The sequence below is a fragment of the Nelusetta ayraudi genome, unplaced genomic scaffold, assembly GCF_046127955.1.
Source record: "Nelusetta ayraudi isolate G7.1 ecotype Tasmania unplaced genomic scaffold, CSIRO-AGI_Nayr_v1 ptg000015l, whole genome shotgun sequence".
In the NCBI taxonomy this organism is placed as follows: Eukaryota; Metazoa; Chordata; class Actinopteri; order Tetraodontiformes; family Monacanthidae; genus Nelusetta; species Nelusetta ayraudi.
The window spans coordinates 2,499,543-2,516,861 of record NW_027466065.1 but is presented as its reverse complement, the minus strand read 5'-3'; the positions used below and the strand labels follow the sequence as shown (position 1 = coordinate 2,516,861).

Here is a 17,319-nt window from a genome sequence, read left to right as displayed (position 1 = left end):
CCTTGAGTGCGAAGCTGAAGCCTCTCTGACGATGAGGTGGAGGCGGAGTTTCCACGGCAACCTCGAGGTTCCTCCCCCTCTTTCCGCGAGTTGTGCGCCCGTGGACTTGCGGTCTGCATCTGATACAACCCTGCGACGACGAGCAAGCGGAGGAGGGTGGGCAGAGGGAGGACGGAGGCCGAGCGGAAGAATTACCCCTGCTGTTGCAACAAAACTCTTTCGGCGTGAAAGGACGACAGCAGCAGCAGCAGCAGCAGCAGCAGCAGCAGTAACATCAGTGTGTCCCTCTAAGTCTAATTGGTGAAAGCTGCAACAAAATAATACATAAGGGAGTAAAATAATAAAATGCTCTTGCCTCGATTTTAACAATTTTAGAAAATATTGATACAAGTGCAATGTCACTTGTATCAATATTTTCTACATTCACTGGTTACATTTTACCAACATTGATGTGCTTTGACTGGCCGTTAGTCCGACGTCCCATTCGTCTGACAAATTTCCAATTTGGTCCGACAAAATCGGAAAATATAAATAAATATACGACGTCGAGTTGGATGGAATTTATTTTATTTGAAATTATTTTAAACTGTTAATATTACAGATACATTGACAGAATTTGTGTATGGTGAACGGTAGGTATGGAGAATTGGACCAATGCTAACTAGTCCAGTTCGAACTAATGAAGACATCCCATTAGTCCGACGTCCCATTACTCCGATATTCTGGATTATTGGGACATCGGACCAATGCCATGCTCCCCTTCGACTGTAGGTCTGCAGAATCATTTATCAGCTTCTCATTACAAAAGACAATATTAGCTGTTCAGTGTCTCATCTGGACATTTGTCAGACGTTTTTCAGGACTTCGTAGCAGCTAGGAGCCTTTGGAGACGTCCACTCAGGGTGGGGGATTGGACGGAGGGTTTGAAAAGCTCTTTGCCAAGCAGCCATGCGGGGACAAGAGAATCTTCAGACTCTGTGGGCTCACTCACTCGCTTTACGCTCCCACTGAACGCTGGACGTCTGATACCTGGTGTCTGACGGCGGACATGGCTCCTCATCTCCTCATTGCGCTGCTCTGCGCTGCACTGCCCGGTTACTTCACCGAGGATGACGGATATTTAAACTGTAAGTAAATACAATGTTTCAAAAAATATCATTTATGATTTTGTACTAAATGCTTTTTTTTAAAAAAATGGTATGATTCGCCCCAAACATCTGCAGGTCAAATCAAAACTTCAAAACATAGTTTCGTATGCAGGCAATGTTGACGCGATGATGAACAGTGAAACAATAGCTGCTGATTGGCCGGATGGCCAGTCAGTGAAGAGGTCAATCCTGCGACCTCGACTGACTCTGTCGCCGCTTTCAGCCACGTCGCTCCGAGAGCTGCTGATCTCTTCCCACCAGGAGGGTCTTCAGATGGTGGCGACCGCCTTCCTCCACCGTGGACGACGGTAACCCGCCCGACTCGTGACTTTCACTGCGTTCCCATGCAAATGCTGCGACTCACCCCTCAACATCTGCTGTCCAGGGAGGATCGTGTGGCCCCCGACTCTTCGCAGACGTTTAACTTCCACCGACAAGTCGGGCCCAAGAGCCCGGAGGCGTGGAGCGCCGGCGAGCTCTTTCAAACGTCTCTGCAGATCCTGAGGAGCAGAGCGACGACGCAGACACATGAAAGGGACGTCAGAGCAGCAGGTAGAACCTCTCAAAGCCGCCAAATCCTGTGTTCTCTTGTCCCAAGTTGCAATGCTCGTAATGCTGAATAATTCAAAGCTCAGGAGGGGGGCAGATTTCTGCTCACTTTGGCAGTCAATATATACATATACATACCTGTGTGTATGTAAATGTGATATGTTATGTTACATACATACATATAATTGCTGTATGTATGTGAAAAGGAAGGAAAAGGAAGTAGCACTGGGAGCTTGACCAGTACTACAGCCTGCCAGTAGGGGAGCCTGAGGGACGTCATTTTGTCCTCCACTCAGCCAATGTTGGGTATGACTCACTTCAGATCAGCTGTTGTCAGAGTTCCCACGCTGGCCATCCAGCAGGTTATCATCAGAGTGAAACTGGCGCTGGTCCAAACCAGGGTGCCACCCTGTGGTTAGAGCCTACAGATTCCCCTGGGACAGGTTCGCCCTGCTGCCACGGCCAGCATCTGACATGGTAATGACCATGTTAAACTAGGTTATGCCACAGGCAGGCACGAGTGATTTATGGTTTTTCAAAGTGAAAACTATCAAACCTGAAGCCGCTGGAGGGATTTGGAATTCTGTCTCAACTTAACTAACAATCCAGATGACGGACGTCGTTGATTGTGGTCTTCTGCCGCAGCGTTGGTGTCGTGGCAGGATGTGGAGCTGCTCGCCGCGCTGTCTCGCTGTCCTCCAGCCCCGAGCACCTCCGTGTGCCAACACAGCCACCTGGACAAGTACCGCACGATCTCGGGCCTCTGCAACAACAGGTGTCCAGCTGCCTCCTGACTGCTGCTGCTGTTACAATACAGCAGGTGGCGCAGTAACAGCAAGTCTGCACTAATTCCTGTGCACCATAAAAGTCTGTCACAGTTGCAAAGGCAGCGTTACAGCAGTGCGTGGCACCGAGTGAGGATCTGCTGCCTGGGGCGGAGCGTTTCATATTTAGCCCTCTGTTTGCAGCCTCCTGCCAAAACTGACACTGTACTCGACCTTCCACATGCAGTATGTTGACGGGAAAAACGAAACGAAGTTGGTCTCAGGGTAGGGCAGGGCCAGCACATCGCTGAGGGTGTGGTCACTAATGTAGGAGAGCCACCAGTGCCTTTTGTGACATCACACGGGGCTGATTTCCAGATTCCAAGGATGATGATGTGGAAAATCATCATCCTTCGATGTCAAAGCCTGGTGGAGCAGCATCACAGAGTCTTCTGCCAGTCACAGCTTTGAGGGGGAAAAAATTACTTTGCTTGTAGATTTTTATCTATTTTCTGGCTTTAAAACGTGTTTCTCACCTTAACAAACTGCAAATGACTGCTGCGTCGCAACCATTTTCACATTAATTAGAAAACCTCTCACTTAGCCGCCACGCTAAATATGTATATAATTACTTTGAACTCTTGATGATCCTTTCAGAGGAAACAAATTGCGTTGATGCATTCGCAGGGCAGTATTTTTTTTGGTTTGTTTTCGTCATTATGATTCCCTTTTTTTTTTTTTAAGGCAAAATCCTCTGTGGGGGGCAGCCAACACTCCACTGGTCAGATGGCTTCCGGCTGAATACGAGGACGGGGAGACGGAGCCAAAGGGTTGGAACCGCAGTCGCCTCCACAACGGTTTCCAGCTTCCTGCGGTAAATCTGCAACATCCTCCCGGCAGAGAAATGGCAGTAGCATTGAAGCAGCTACGAACTGCGGACCCCGGCCCAAAAAAAGCAGACGCTGCAATTTAATTTTCATTTTTTTAACCATTCATTTTAAGTTTTACTGCCAAAAGGTGCATTGATTTATCCCCTCTTAGACGATGACGTTTGCATTTTCCCCGTGTGCCGGTGGCCGGGAAGCGTCGGTTTCAGTCAGGCCCCACGTCCCCTCGACTGGCCGGACGAGCTCTCAAGCTGCAGGTGGAAACCACCCAGACACAATTCGACTCGCTCAAAATTAGCTCGCGGGCTCATTACGCCGAGTGGACCAACTCATCAGGGGCGCATCATTTGTATCAGGGCTCCTCGTACAATAAACAAGCGACCAATCGAGCAAAGCGCCGGAGATAATTAACGAGCTTTGATCTGAACTGTGCCATGTTTCCGTAAGCAGGTCGAGAAAAAGGGGGAAATATCTCGGAGGCTAATCGTATCGCTCAGCCCGTCTGAATGGCCTGCCAGTTTTGTTTTGCGGGGGATTTGGGGAATAAAGGGGAGCTTAGGCAGGCAAATCACTCTTTTTAATTTCTTTTCTGTCTTTTTTTCTGATGCCATGATTCTATTTGTTACATAACTTGATGAATAGAAGAATGAACTAGTTTGCACGGGGGGAAAAAAAGAAAAGAAAGCAATCTTCTGTTATAAACCTTGACTGAGGCATGATTGGCCTTTTACCATCTTATATCATGTGACACACTGGGCGCCATGTTTAACCCAGTTAGGGAAGGTTTGTTTCTGACGTCCGTCATAGAAATGGCTCAGAGGAGAAGTTTGGAAGAGGGTGGGCCGGGGGGCAGGGAGATGGAGTAGGATTTAGAATGTGATTGGACAGATTCAAAGCCGGTTGGCCAGATGTCTCCATTACTGGTTGAGCCATTTGTTGGGAGCCATATTTTGATTTTCTTCAGTGCCCCCTGAAGAGCAACCCCGCCTCTAGCTGTGTTAAGATAAACTGTACGTGCGGATCCTGCCTCGTTCTCTCGTTTAAAGGCCCCCGATTGGCCACTCAGGCGTCTGATCGGCTGAAAATGATTAAGACGCCAACATCAATTCGGATGTAGAGTGGAGGGTCTCGGTGGTCCGGCTGCTCACATCACCGCTTGACAGTGTTAATCCCTGTCGACAGCCACGGGAAGTCAGCCAGAAAATACTGAGGGGCTCCACGAAGGGGACGGACAATGTCTACTCCCAGCTGCTGGTGGAGTGGGGCCAGTACATTGACCACGACATCACCTTCACCCCGCAGAGCTCCGCCAGCGCCGCCCTGTGGGCGGACCACGACTGTCTGAGCACGTGTGAAAACATGCATCCGTGTTTTCCCATCCAGGTAAAAATGTTTAGGGAGGCGTCCCTCTCTTTCTCTCCTCAACCGGCATAGCGTTGTTAGCATATCTATGTCGACCTTGCACCAAGGCTGCCAACTTTATCACAACCACATATAAATGGGAACAATCTTTTTTCATTACCTTAAAAGAATTGTCAAAGTGTCAAATTCTAAAAAAAAATGTTCCGGTAGTGTGCACTGTCGCCCCACAGCGGCAACGTATTTCATTCTTGGTACAGTTTGCGGTTTTGTTTAGCTAAACTGGCAGCTAAAAGTGAACCAGTCGTAGATGCTTGTACGTCTCTGCTTGTCAGCCCTCCAATCAACTGGCGACTTTGCTAAAAACGGCCTTAGTTCAACGTTAGTAAAATGGCCTTGGCCACGGTACTGCGGAGGCTAGCTCATGGTCGCGGATAGATGCTTACGATCAGTTGCTGTAACACCGCTCAGCTGCGTCAAGCTAATCTGCAAACTATAGGTAACAATCTGGTCAACTAGTTGGTGAAGAAAGCAAAGCGATATCTTCTCAGTATGTCTGCATTCAAAAATGAAGATGATGAGCTATTTCCCATCTCAGACTGAGGACGCTAGCTCCGGCGCGCGGCGCTGCATGCCCTTCTACCGCTCCAGCGCAGCCTGTCCTCTGGACGGCGGGGGGCGCCAGGACGTGGGCCGGGCGGTGCAGAGGCAGCAGACCAACGCCATCACGTCCTTCATCGACGCCTCGCTCGTCTACGGCCACACGGCCGAGCTGGAGAGCTCTCTGCGCGACCTGTCCGGCCTGAGCGGGAAGCTGGCGACCAACGGGCGGTTCCAGGACGGCGGTGGACGCGCCTACCTCCCGTCTGTGGCCGCCGTGCCCTCGGCGTGCCGCCAGGAGCCACAGAGCGAGAGGGTGGAGTGCTTCAGCGCCGGGGACAGCCGGGTCAGCGAAGGCCTGCCGCTCGCCGCCCTGCACACGCTGTGGCTCAGGGAGCACAACCGCGTGGCCGAGGTGCTGAAACGCATCAATCCTCACTGGAACCCGGAGACAATCTACCAAGAAAGTCGCAAGGTCGTCGGAGCTTTGCACCAGGTAGGTGACCGCTGGAGCGGCTTTGCATTCCCTCCTTTCTTTTTCCTTTACCCCACTTTGGTACTGAGCACTGATTGGCTGCTGCATGTTGTGTGTTTTATGGTGCAACATGTATAATTGTAGACTTCAACATTGGCACAGTTCCAGTTTGGTTTTATCTTCCTCTCTTCTTTTTAAATGGAACAACATGCAGAATCGCTGGCTGCCAAATACTTTTTTTGTCCTGGTGTATTTGTACTTTAAAAATAAAAAGGAAAAAAAAATCTCAATTTTAATTTTCTTAAATTCATTTTTGAGTCGATGCCAAAATGTTAACATGATTCTGATCACTTGTCAGAGTATCCGGCATCAGAAAAGACACTTTCAGCCGAGGTGCCAGTCAGGTGACTCTCGGCCAGGAAGCCCAAACCACAAATTTCCTGCTCTTAGCGTATTCCAACAGCAGCACCAGCGCTGCTCAGGCAATCCCCATTGCACCCGGTTTCCTGGTTTCACCTTGTTTCACTGTCTGTCGGGTCTTTGGCCACAAGTCTTCAGTTGGTCTCAGTATCTGTGTGTGTGTGTGTGTGTGTGTGTGTGTGTGTGTGTGTGTGTGTGTGTGTGTGTGTGTTTGTCTGGAGCCACTTGCGTTGCAGTAAACGGAACCGTTAAAGATGCAGGGAGTGGGGATTTATTATTTAGGCAGTGTATATTTCAGGAGGGTAAATTGTGACAGGGCGTTGGAAATGTTTTCAGACTAACAAACCCTGACCGAGGAATTCAGGAGTCAGACTGCTGATAAAAATAAACCACGGTTTTGTTTTTTTTTGTCAGATCAAAGTCCAACATATGCTGCATGTAAAAATGTGGTTATATCAGAGCAGCGCTGCTGCGGCAACAAAAAAAAAAAAAAAAGGGGCAGTAAATTAGTATTCAAATGGCAGCAGCTGCACAGTGTTAAAGAAAAAAACATTTTGCAAAGTGGCAGCATGCATTATTATCAGGCACAGTTCTGGAAAAAAAATAATAAATAATGCAAAATAGATTTGGAAAACTTTGTGCAACATTTCTGGGCAAACCTGAGACAAACTCCTGACAACTGAACTGAGGTTGTTGTTGTTGTTGTTGTTGTTGTTGTTGTTGCTGCTGCTGTTGTTGTTACGGCCAGAGATTCTATGAAGTTTCTGAACTTGAAAAAAAATATACACATTGAAGCAAGATTTATTAATCCCATTAAGGACAACGGCAAGTTCCTCTGAACAGTCTCCGTCCATCTTCAAATGTGGACGTATTCTTCGACTTCATCGCAGCATCAGCGAGTCGCGGTCGGTCTCGGCCTCTGGCAGACAATCCTCCCTAACGAGGGGCTGCGGACTGATTGGGCGGCACCTCATCAGACAAGGTGTTTTCACACACGCCGCCTCCTGTTTTCATATTCCTGTGTCCGCCGTTGCTCGTCCGCAAAGAAGCGTTTTCGCTCCACTGGAGGAGTCAGTGTCCTACAATATTCCTCTGATTTTTTTTTTCCTCTTCTGTGTGTATATGTGTGTGTGTGTGTGTGCGTGTGTGTGTGTGGAGGGGGTGGGGGTGGTGGTGGTGGTGGTGGTGGGGGGGGGTTAAGAGATAGATTCTTTACAGAAGTGTCTCAAAATAATTAATATTTGCCTCATTCGGTTTGGTTCTAGTTGAGAAAAGAGCACAGATCGTGATCTCTCTCTCTCTCTCTCTCTCTCTCTCTCTCTCTCTCTCGAGCACACACACACACACACGCGCACACACACACTGCACACGAGCTCAGACGCTTCCTGTCAGAAAACTGTGTAAACTCGTGATTTTCCGTCTCTTATTTTCTATTGAAAAGCTGCAATAAAAGCCTGCCAAAAACTCTGAAACTAGCTTCTCAACGGCCCATTTCCATTTTATTCGTCAAAAACACCTTGGAAACATCTCAAATTGTCGTTTGCCACTACAAACTACCTATAATCATTTAGCCCTCTGCTTGTAACTTTCTTCCTGCTAAAATGGTGAGGTGGTCATTAATCGGAGGGTGATACCGGTGACCCTTTGTGACGTCACCATTGATTTGCAGAACGTGGAAACGACTTCATGCAAAGTGGAGGAAGCAGCGGATGTAGTGCGGTGCGGTGCGGTGCGGTGCGGTGCGTGTTGCTGGCCAGGGACTGCCGGTGGGAAGAGATTCGCTGAGGATTTACATACCGCAGCCATTATCTGACCACCCGAGAAAATCCCTGTATTTGATGGGGACTGAAATGTGAAGCCCTATCTGCTCTGACCAGCCTGCAGACTGGCAGACTGCAGCACTATCGATTTTCTTTTCTTTCCCCCTTTTTTTTTTGTGTTTCCCAGGAAGAGGAAAATTCTCTGAGCTGTGAAGGAGCTCCTCTTTTATTGGACAAGGTGCCAGTCATGGCAAAAAGGATTAAAAAAAAAAATAAATCAGTTGGTAGCTAGCAGTTGAAGGCAGCCCTTTGCCTAATTACTTATGGGGGGGGCAACCTCACAATAACTAAAACTGTACGTTTATGTCTAATAATGTAAACTTGAAAGTGTTTTCTGACAACCGTTCAATCATTTTGCATTCTGCAATTCCTTTGTGATGTCACCGAGGGTTCCGCTGCCTTTAGGAAGTTGTTGTCTCTGCCAAAGCGAGGGACGTCCATCGGCCTCTCTTTACATGGTTGTTTGTTGGTTGTTTTTGTTCCGGACAATTATTCATGAGTAGCTGCTCCACTGGAGTCCTAGATGAAAAACAAAGATTTGTAAACATAAATCGGGATGTCGAACTGTGCAGAGATCAGTGGAGCCAAGGAGAGCAATCCCACTATGACGCAATCATAGAACATTTTTCATTTTTCACTCCCCCCCCCCTTTTTTCCCCCCCCCTATACTTGAAAGTGTGCAAGTCAGTGGCAACTTCAAAATGACACCCCCTTCAGGCCACGATTCTATCCGACGCGCAAATGCCAAATCGCCATTGCACACCGGCACGCAAGCCGAAAAGCCAAAATAAGGCAATTTGAAAAAAAAAAAACCCAAAAAAAACAAAAAACAAACATTAACAGATGGATGAGTACGTGTACAAGAGGAAAAGTGATGGTATTTACATCATCAACTTGAAGAAGACTTGGGAAAAGCTGTTGCTGGCCGCCAAGGCCATGGTTGCCATTGAAAGGCTTCACCTGTCAGGAGGTAGCCAGGTGAGGCTTTCAACAGTTTTCCTTCCAACCGGCCGTCTGCGGGCAGCCATTTACGGAAAAAAAAACAACAAAGCGTGTGCGTGTGTGTGTGTGAGAGAGAGAGAAAGAGAGAGAGATAAAGAGAGAGATGGGGGTTAAGAAAACCAACAGAAAGGTCAGAAGCCATTAGAGTGCAGCGTATAGACCTGTTCTTTGTGAGACAACAGGAAATAAAAAGCCATGGTGTGTGTGTGTGTGTGTGTGTGTGTGTGTGTGTGTGTGTGTGTCTGCACCCAGTTTGGCTGCAGCTCCACTTTGCTGAACCCAGACCACTGCCCCGCTATTGCAGAACTGGCTTTTAACAGACTGATGCTCTGAATCTTTTTGTGCCAATATATGTTTCGCGGCAGTCTAAATTAAGTCGTCCGTGCAAGGGCCGAGATACTCGCCCTCAGCTAGAAGAAATCACCTTGCGCGTCTGGAAATACCAGAAGAGAAAGAAAGTAACCAGCGCCGGTTGAATGCATGGAGCATGTGACCAGCAGAGGGCAGTGGAAAACAGTGTTGTTGTTTGCATGGCTGAAAAGACAGACGAACTGAACTCCTCTCTTGCCACTGGGACATAAGTGTCCATTTATGTACCTTGTTCCCTATAAAATAGATCATGCTGCCTGCTGTTGTCCAAGTTCTTTTCGTTAGAATATTGCAATAAATAGTAAACATCAGTGACAGGATAGAGAATAAGATGAAAGATTACGGTAAGATGCTCGTTCCTCAGTTCGCTTCAGTGATGCTCGTGGCCTCGCTGTGGACTTCAGTGCCCGGTGCCTGGCAACTCCTTGTCCCTCCTCACCTGTTAAGCGTGTGTGGTGCTGTGAACTCAAATGTTCCGGCTCCCTAGAGAGGCCCCAGACCAAGACGAAGGAGACATTTATCATCGGCGGCTGCTTCACCCAGCGTGGAGGCCTGCCGGTGAAGCTGAGACAGCCTGTAGTCCGATCCCGGGCATGAAGCGGACGAGTTTAGCGCTCTGAAATGTCAGGGTCATTAAAAGCAAGTGCAACTGCCACAACAACAACGCACACGCACAAAAAAAAAAATACATTGGTTCAAATGTGAGGCGTTGGCGGAGCGTGTGCGAGGGAGTCTATACGTTTGCGAAGTGCATTAAGATTCAAGCGGTGAACCGAGGCCTTTATAAATAGTCATGAGGACAGATGGAATTCTTTGAGCCGAACTGTGAGGAAACAAATACGCAATCATTCGTCCGAGCGACAGAGATACTCATCTGCCACCAAGTCCCACGGGGCTCCTTCACTGCTGGAGCTGCACTATTATAGCGTCTTCCTCTTTTCCCCCCCGCCAGGTGATGTTCTTGTCCAGACTTCCTGCGCTGTCACCCCAGAAAAGATGATCCCATCCGATTCTTCATCATCCCTGTTTGCCCCCCCCCGCCCCCCCGGGCCCCTTCTCGGTCCTGCAGATCATCACCATGAGAGATTACGTCCCGAAAATCCTCGGCCCCGAGTCCTTTGAACGTCACGTCGGGTCCTACGGGGGATACGACCGCACGACGGACCCGTCGGCCTCCAACGTCTTCGCCACCGCCGCCTTCAGGTTCGGCCACGCCACCGTCCCTCCAGTCCTCAGGAGACTCAACCAGAGCTTCCAGGAGGACGAGCGCTTCCCGCACCTGAGCCTGCACAGCACCTTCTTCAGCCCGTGGAGGATCGTCAGAGAAGGTCAGCGCGCTCTCGCCGACACGGGCCGGCCGTGGTTCAGGTCGACCGTGGCCCGGCTCTGAAATGATTGGCCGCACTTGACAGAAAAGTGCGGACACTGATTTTCAACAGATTATCATGGATCGTTTATACCCATTAAGGGACAGTTGATCCTCCGACCCACATTACCCTTCCCCTCTCAGTGGTATTGATAGATAGATAGATAGATAGATAGATAGATAGATAGATAGATAGATAGATAGATAGACGGACGGACAGATAGACGGATGAATGGATGGATAGATAGGCGGATGGATAGATGGATAGACAGATGGATGGACAGATGGATAGACGGATGGATAGATAGACGGACAGATGAATGATAGATGGACGGACAGATAGATAGACGGACGGATGGACAGACGGATAGACGGACGGACGAATGGTTGGACGGATGGACAGATAGATAGATGGATCGAAAATTCAGTTTCTCAGCTGCACAATTGTAAATAGCAAAATGTAAAGAAAAAATGATCCTGACCTATCCTGGCGTGAACTATTTGGTGTCAGGTCGCCCAGCGCACTGTGCACTGGTTTCGCCATGACTCGAAGATACTACGACTCCCCTGAGGTTTCCCACTTTGTCACCAACGGTGAATGATTACAGTGAAATCTTCACTTCAGAAGAATGTTTTGACATTTGAAGCGCTTGCAGAACACACATGATCCGTTGTTAGCCAACCTCCGCTAACGTTCAGTTTTTTCCTTCATCATTAGTGCATATCAACAAAGCCATACAAAGCAACAGAAATTCAAGACCTTCACATGTCTGGGAAGTTTCTATCTAATCTGCGCCCTTTTTCTCCAGCACGCTCGCTAGACAACCTTTGTGTACCACCTTTGTGAAATTAGATCTCAGTACTTCAAGTCACAGTGTTTCCATCCTCGGCTTCATGAATAAGATTATGAATAAGGTTAAAAGTTCCGCTGTGCACACATCCATGCACAATTTGTCTCTGTATCTCTGAGTAGCTATATTACCTTTTGGCATAAACACATCTTTGCTGCATCGGCACTTCAGTGGATTAAAGAGGCTGTGTCACCCACATAAGCTTACTGAGCTTGAGGTTCTTCCTAGGCGCCGTGACGAGCAGCAGCAGCAGCAGCAGCAGCAGCAGTGTGCACTTCAGCAGAGTCGCCAGCGAGCATTAGAACTTTCATGAAACTATGTGCTGTCATGACAAGCTGGGTGTTCACCCACAGCCGTCCGTTCACTCTATTTGTTCAGGGGAAACTGTTTGGATGAACATGAGCCCTCCGGGATATGGCAAATCCAAGTTTAGGATTGACAGGCACACCTGCATGGTGTACGGCATCGAGATGTACATGCCCTTCAAAGGAAATCGCCCTCGACTAACGTTCCTGTTTAAATCTTTTTCGCTCTTTTTTTTTTTTTTTTTTTTTTTTTTTGAAGAGGGGGCTTGAGGGGGGGTTCAGAGCCAGAAGAACATCCTGTTTGGTTATTCTTTAGGAACTTCCCAAGGGCAATCCCTGCAGTGCATTAATGGATCCAAGGGAGGTTTTAAATTGGATTTCTGAGTTGTTTTCAGATAGTCGGCATGTTGCTCTTTGGGGCCTTTTAGGGTCAAACAGGTGGGAACTGTGGACCAGGTGCCAGCAGTGAGAGGAAGACAGGAAGCTCCTGCTGGCCAGTGAACATCAGTGGTCCTCAACTGGTGGAGTCTGAAGACCCACATTCTTATATATATATGTATATATATATATATATGTATATATATATATATATATATATATACGTATACATTGCTGTGCCGTGCAGGTGGCATTGAGCCCGTGCTGAGGGGCGGGATCGGAAGTGCGGCGGCGTCCGCCATTGGCCCCAACATGGTGACGGACGAGCTGACGGAGAGGCTGGTCGTCCTCAACGTGCCGCGGCACCTGGACCTGGCATCACTCAACCTGCAGAGGGGACGAGACCATGCGCTCCCAGGTAAGAGGGTGGGCCGACAACACAGCAATAGAATCTGATCCGGCTGTTCAGAGGAGTTTCGGTGGCTGCTTGGTGGTTTCACCCTCCTTGTCCGCACACCGACGTTAATGTGTGCGCTCTTCAATGGCAAACAAGGCGCCCGTCCACCTATTCTGAGCGAGGCGATGACATAGATCAGGGTTAAAGGCCGCTCTCTCTTTATTGTCACTGTCATAACTAAAGTTCCAAAAGAAACAAACTGGATGAGTAATAAGCAGGTTATTAAGGCTAAAGGCAGCTTAATGAGCGACATAGCAAGAGCGCTATTGACTAAACTAAAATATATATATATGTATATACATATATAAATATAGGTATATTTATATACATGTATACATTTAAATATGTATGTATGTCTGCATGTGTATACATACATACATATATTACATTTTATGGATGGATGACATTGTATTGAGGCTGTACATATGTATGTACATATATATATATATATATATATATATATATATGTGTGTGTGTGTGTGTATATATATATATATCTATATGTATATATACATATATATATATATATATATATATATGTATATATATATATATATATGTATATATATATATATATATGTATATATATATATATATGTATATACATATATATATGTATATACATATATATATATATATGTATATATATATATATATGTATATATATATATATATGTATATACATATATATATATATATATATATATATATATATATATATATATACATATATATATATATATATACATATATACATATATATATATATATATACATATATATATATATATATATATATATATATACTTTTTTTTTCCATCTCCTACTTTGCAGGATACAACAGATGGAGAACTTTCTGTGGACTGAAGCGAATTGAGACTCTGAGTGACTTCAAAGAGGTCACGAGCGACGGCCGCATCGCCGAGAAGATTTTCAAAGCGTACAAACAACCCGACAACATTGACGTCTGGCTGGGAGGCCTGGTGGAGAAGCTGCTACCGGGCTCGAGAACCGGGCCGCTCTTCGCCTGCCTGATCGGGAGGCAGATGAAAGCACTACGGGACGGCGACAGGTAAACCAACAGTAGCTTAAAAAAAAAAAAACAGCCCTTAATTTGTCATCTAGGTTGCCTTGGGATTTCCTGAGGATGAAACGTTCTGCACCTACAGCCCCTAAGATGTGCTGCTGTTAAACTTCTGAGACACATTTTGCAGGATAATTTCTTTTGAACTTTAAATGTATTAAGTGTCTTTGATAGCTGCCACCAGTTGAATTCTCGCAGGTTCTGGTGGGAGGCTGAAGGAGTGTTTACCTGGCGGCAGAGGGCGGAGCTGCTCAGTGGCTCCTTGTCTCGCGTCGTCTGCGACAACAGTGACATCGGGGAACTGCCTCGGGACGCTTTCACCTTCCACAAATTCCCCTCTGGCTACGTCTCCTGCGACCTCATTCCATCAGTTGACCTGGAAGCCTGGAGAGAAGAGGCGAGCTCAGGTGTGTGTGTGGTTTAAAAAAAACCCAAAATAAAACAAAACAAAACAACTAAAAACAAAGCAAAATCTCCTGGAAAACTTTCAAACACTGCCTTCCCACGTTTGCATTTTCACGCAAAAAATTTCATATCGCTACCTCGCAGGCCTGGAAGTCTGCAGCCCTCCGGGAATCATAAAGAACGGGGATTTCATTCTGTCCTCTGCATCCGGAAGGCCGGTGGCGCGCTACTCCTGTTACCATGGTTTCAAGTTGGTGGGTGCAGCTGCGATAGTCTGTGAGGGACATCGGTGGAGCCAGCAGCCCCCGCGGTGTGCAGGTGCGGCCCCGCCTCTTTCTCACGCCAGCTGCTCTCGCCGTGTTTGTCGTGTGGCGAGTGGACAAAGTCCACCACCTCTGCGGATGATGATGATGATGATGACGACGATGATGATGATGATGATGATGAGATGAGGATGATGACAGAAAGTCTGTGTTGTTTATACTGCTTCATCTTGGCGGCGGGTGAAGCAGAGAGAAGTGTCCGAACGATGCAGAGGAGGATGAGATCTCCCTCTGCACTTCCGTCTCCGCATTGTGTCTGGAGATTTACTGCCACCTGCTGGTGCCAGTGAAAGTCTTTCAATCCCATAGCAACTATTAAGACATCTTTAAGAGAGTCTTGATAGAGTTCCTCAAGATATTTTTAAACAAATGAAGACAAATAAATGTTGCACATGTGTGTAAATAGTGGGTCTGTATTCCACCGTGTCGCCCGAGCTTGGATTAGTTCGGGTTCTATAAAAAAGTGTGCGTGGGATGGCACTATGACAGCTTTTTGTTAATTATGGACATTATGTAATTTGATCATCTTGATTATTACAGCACGCGCACTTCTATTGTATAATAGCACGGTTTGTATAGAAAAATAACGATGATAATAATAGTTTAGACCTAATTATTGTTATTTCCATGTGCTTGTGTGTAATTACGAGGGTACTTGTCAAAACTTGACGAAGCAACCTTCAAAACTACAGGATGAACTGGTTTGTGTCAGGTGTTGGTGGACTCAAATGCGCGACAACCACCGATGCAGTTCAAAAGGTTTATTAAAGATTGGTGCGTCGCTGTTGCTGGGAAAACTCGCACGACAATGCAGGGTGGGGTGATTTGAGGGCATGGCAGGGCTTCGCGGTGTGAGTATGAGGAAGCTTGGACCCGTGCCAAGAAGTCCTCAAGAACTTAGTTCTTAGTTTTGCATGTCAGGATTGTTTGTTGTGTTTTATGACGGAATCCCAATGTTTGTGCTCCCTGCAGGTAATCGACACTAGGATGACGGCTGCAGTTTTCAGAAGAGTTTCATGTTCTTGTTTTATTGAATTACATAATTTTTCAGATGAAATGTGTCAGTGGACTGAGTGATTTCCTTTCCCTATATAATTATCATTATTATCATTATTGTTATTATTATTACTATAGTCATCATAATCATAATAATAGTAATAATAATAATAATAATAATAATAATAATAATAATAATAATAATAAGAAGAAGAAGAAGAAGAAGAAGAAGAAGAAGAAGAAGAAGAAGAATATACAGCTCTTTCTTTTCTTGAAAAATGTCTGAAAACTCTTACTGTCTTGCAATAAAGTATATTAAATTTGACCGAATTATTAAAACAATGCATCTTGTTATTCGTTCCTTACATTTTCCAGTATTTATTCTAAAAGCGTTTGTCAGCCTAGCGTGACTAGCGTGACCCAGCTAGCATTGGATGGTGTGTCTGTCTTTTGGGGCCTCGTTTATAACGTAAAATACAGCGTCCTGGGCCGAGCTGAGTTTTCTCCGCAGCTCTCCCTCACAGACAGCAAACCCTGACAGTCAGTCGTAGCAGCCATCAAAAACCTCTTGTTTTTGTCCACTTCCATTTCTCGTCTGTCTCCCCTCAATACTTCAGCGCGGTGTCACTTCTGACTCCGCCCCTCGCTGCCGCGTCGCACGTCATTTTGTGTCGCACAACAGCTTCTTATGGCTGTATTTCCTCGTAAAAACTGCATCACCTGTTTGTTTGGTGGGTTAGGTATTGATTGTGTGCTGTTGACAATCATAATGACTGGTGAACTCCTAACAATGGAATCCAGTGTGGTGTCCACATACCATTTCATCAAGTCATCGCATGGGAGAACTTGACAACAACCCGAGAATCTTGTTCTGTCTCTTACATATCTACATCTAAAAGACATTGTTCCACACAGGGCCGCCCCAAGCCTCCATGGGGCCCTAAGCAAAATGTGATTTTGGGGCCCTCTATTTCAGCCAATATTGATTGCTGATCATTCACACACCCACAATGAGTTCAATGCAGCTCTGGCAGTGTTGTTTACATCCTATTGACGGCCTGACATGTCTTTACACATGTATGTATTCCACGTTGAAATTATGCTGTTGCTGTATCTCCAAAGGTAAAATAATCAGAAACATAAGTAATACCAATGCAAAGTTAATACGAATAATTTCAATTAATGCATCATAAATGAACAGTTACCTGAAACAAGGTAACACAAATGGTCTAAAAAAACAAACAAATATAAAGTTGAATGATTAGGTCTTAAAACCACCCACTCCTAAAACCTGTGCTTCCTGGCTTTACGAGAAGCAAAGTCACTTATTATGACATCACTGTAAGAAATCTGATGGGCAACTTTGTTTTTGATACTAATCACTGCCAGTCCACTCAGTCCTTCTTGTCATGGAAGATCTCAAGTAGTTCTTGATCAATTTGAGCTTGGAAAAGCTGCGCTCTGCAGAAGCAACTGCCACAGGGAGAGTGCAGGCTATCCGGAGAGCTACCCATAGATCTGGGTACAACTCACACATCTCATTTTGAGAGAGGTAAGTGAGCAGTTCAAATGGGGTCATCTGTGCTTTAGGGAGTTCTGGAAGGTTCTCCATCTCTGTAACCATTGCACTCCCATTGCAAACATACCTTTATCTCTGCATTTTTTCTCCTCTTCCTCTTTCTTCCTTTTTCTTTTCTCTGCTCCTGAGGGATATGTCCTTTTTTGCGACATTGTTTCGCCTAACCACCTGTGCTTTGGATG

General features: G+C 46.3%; 1 protein-coding gene across 1 annotated transcript; it reads left to right on the top strand.

Annotated features, from left to right (window-relative positions):
- Window positions 1-1,265: 1,265 nt before the first annotated feature.
- tpo (thyroid peroxidase) lies at window positions 1,266-15,654 on the top strand. Its single transcript, XM_076023446.1, has 12 exons — window positions 1,266-1,456; window positions 1,534-1,700; window positions 2,343-2,472; window positions 3,206-3,335; window positions 4,531-4,731; window positions 5,306-5,803; window positions 10,463-10,721; window positions 12,541-12,711; window positions 13,585-13,822; window positions 14,033-14,241; window positions 14,384-14,557; window positions 15,535-15,654. Exons 1-12 carry the CDS (start codon window positions 1,275-1,277, stop codon window positions 15,546-15,548), a joined length of 2,373 nt encoding a protein of 790 aa, XP_075879561.1. The 5' UTR covers window positions 1,266-1,274; the 3' UTR covers window positions 15,549-15,654.
- Window positions 15,655-17,319: the final 1,665 nt, after the last annotated feature.

Coding starts and splice junctions, on each gene's coding strand:
- tpo (XM_076023446.1), top strand. CDS start 1,275: ATGATGAACAGTGAAACAATAGCTGCTGATTGGCCGGATGGCCAGTCA. Junction 4,732..5,305: donor ATCCGTGTTTTCCCATCCAG/GTAAAAATGTTT, acceptor TTCCCATCTCAG/ACTGAGGACGCTAGCTCCGG. Junction 13,823..14,032: donor GCACTACGGGACGGCGACAG/GTAAACCAACAG, acceptor GAATTCTCGCAG/GTTCTGGTGGGAGGCTGAAG.